General features: G+C 33.4%; 1 protein-coding gene across 3 annotated transcripts in view; it reads left to right on the top strand.

Moving 5' to 3' along the window:
• The window catches only part of LOC117177267 (anaphase-promoting complex subunit 5), a 27,668-nt gene extending 25,529 nt beyond the window's left edge, over positions 1-2,139 (top strand). For 2 of the 3 annotated variants that reach the window (XM_033367857.1, XM_033367859.1), the window contains 4 exons: positions 4-306; positions 444-565; positions 649-916; positions 1,678-2,049. In XM_033367857.1, the coding sequence (XP_033223748.1) occupies positions 4-306; positions 444-565; positions 649-916; positions 1,678-2,049 (1,065 nt within the window). Of the gene's footprint in view, positions 1-3; positions 307-443; positions 566-648; positions 917-1,677 lie in introns of all 3 variants that reach the window. The other variant, XM_033367858.1, reaches the window with a different exon arrangement.
• The last annotated feature ends 260 nt before the right edge of the window (positions 2,140-2,399 follow it).

Genomic DNA, 2,399 nt, shown 5'->3' with positions numbered 1-2,399 from the left:
CAGACTCTCATGAAATCTGATATCGTCAACTGTCAGCACTCAATGATTGATCTTATGTCCATGACTTTAACCGAAAAGTCAGCATTATGGGCATATTACGGTAAAACAGAAATGTCATCTATATGTTCACAACTCTTGCTTCTACACAATACAGGCGAAAAGAAACAACAAATGTTTAACGGCCCCTCAACATGCCAAGCAGTTGTTAATATTGCGAATATACTAGTTGAGTTTGGAGAATATAATTTGGCGAGTGTTGTTTTAGATCACGCAAAAGAAAGATTTCCTAACGAACCAAGTAACAAGGTAAGACATTACAAACACTTTTGAAATACGGTGGATACATTTTTTTAAATTTTAGTGTAAAACATTGTCCGCTTTTACATTATTATAAATATTTACAAGTGAACTATATAGTAACGTATATTAATATGGTCAACCAGGTGTGGATGTTGAGTGAACAACTCTACGATTTTTCACAGTTGATGAAAAGTGAAAAATGGAGAGAAGCAGAAGCCATAGCAACTCAGATCGTTAGTTTGGATCCACTAGAAAGTAAATTCAGGTAGCAAATTCAACAATTCTAAAATATCTTAAGTCATAATTAAGGTCGTGTAATGTAATTTACAATTTAATTTTTTATCTCAGGAAGGCAGAAGTCTGCTTAGCCAAGGGCGATTTTCCAAAGGGACTGAAGATTGTAAATAGCATAGAATATATGAAAGGAGTAACGCCACAAAATCGAGTCCGTGCCATGCTTCTTTCTAGTGAAATAACCAGCGCTTCCATACTCCTGGGATCTAGTATTGCTTGTTGTAATTCCATTGTTCTTTTGAACTCAGCACTGGAAATAGCCACGCAAAACCATATATCGTACTACGCAGCTCTTGTCAAAATGCATCTCGCGAATATACAGGTACTATAAAACTTAAAACCAATTTGCAAGGTGCCCATTTAAGAGAGTATCCTTGGTAATAGAGAACATGAGAATCGTTTGATATTTGGATGACAGTTGTATTAAAATGCACTGAAGCTCTGGTTAAAATTTTGGAACATTTCAGAGCTTCGAAAAGTAGAATTCAGAGCCTATAAGAATAGATAAATAATTATTTACACCGTAAATGTATGACTAACCTCATTGAACAGAAGGTATGGCAATGTCGCATCCATTTCACGTGCTCTAGTTCATACGCGAATTTCAAATAACACGCTTGCTGATACGCGACGTTCCCAAAATTATGACTGTGACCGTGTAAATCAATAAAAAACCGAAGCGTTCTCTTAAATGGCTTGCTATGTACCGAAGGTACTTCCTTAACTAAATCAATGTATAATTTTAAATTGAAAGCCCTTTTATTTTGAGAAAAGTTTATTTCTAGAAACATTGAAGAAATAAATGCACCATTTAACACATTTCTGAAAATAAGCATTCAAAACTGACAATTTTTCTAATTGTAATGTTCTGGATTAAGTCATTAATAAATCAGAGAATCTAGAAATATTCAGCACAACAAATGTTATCAAATCGGTAAAATACGTGTCGTCTAAACTCCTTTGAAAACCAGAATATTTCTTGTGAAAACGATTCTATGATTTGAGTATGCACAACCTGTCCGTTTGGAAATTATTCCGACCAATATGTGGTAAAAAAGACCCTTATTATCTTTAAATAATCAGCTTTCCATGGGGATGCCTTACCAAGCGTCGAAGCTCGTTGATGAAGCCATCGTTCAAATCCTGACTCAAGGAGGACTCTATGACCAAGGAAGAGCTTTAGTGTTACGTGCTAAATGTTTAGTAGCTGTTGCACCACCTCCACCTAATTCAAAGCGCGATGAAGCGATTTTAAATGCCATTAAAGCGCTTCTTAAGGCGAAAATTCTTTTCAGTAAAACTGAGGCCTTTGGACGCGTCAAAAGTACATTATACCTACTTTCAATTTTATACAATGAACTCGACATGAAGAAGGATCGAAATCATTGTTCTTTTGAATTTCGGAAACTCGATGAACAATATCCTGCTAAACTAATTACGATCTCGTTATATTGACGGAAATTTCTGTCTAGTATTTTTGTACAATTTAGCAATGTGATGCAAATATTTAAGAACTTGTTCTTAATAAATTAGATTCTTATACCTACTTATTGCTTTTCTTCTGGCAAACCCTGTATTTTTCTTAGTTTCAATTTTAAACTCTAAAATATAAAATTATTGCATAATTTTGTATTAAAAGGCTTTAAAATTTTTCCTTCTTCAAATTTGAGCTTTTTTGAAATATGTGATTTCGAACTTTAAAATTTGAACGATTAAAATGAACAAATAATAAATTGAAACGTTAAAGCTAGACATTTTAAAAAAATATTTAATTATTCTAAGTAGAAAGCTGACAATTAATTCAC

This window comes from Belonocnema kinseyi, chromosome 7 (assembly GCF_010883055.1).
Source record: "Belonocnema kinseyi isolate 2016_QV_RU_SX_M_011 chromosome 7, B_treatae_v1, whole genome shotgun sequence".
Classification (NCBI taxonomy): Eukaryota; Metazoa; Arthropoda; class Insecta; order Hymenoptera; family Cynipidae; genus Belonocnema; species Belonocnema kinseyi.
Note: the sequence above shows the minus strand (reverse complement) of the source record. Positions and strands in the feature narration are given on the sequence as shown.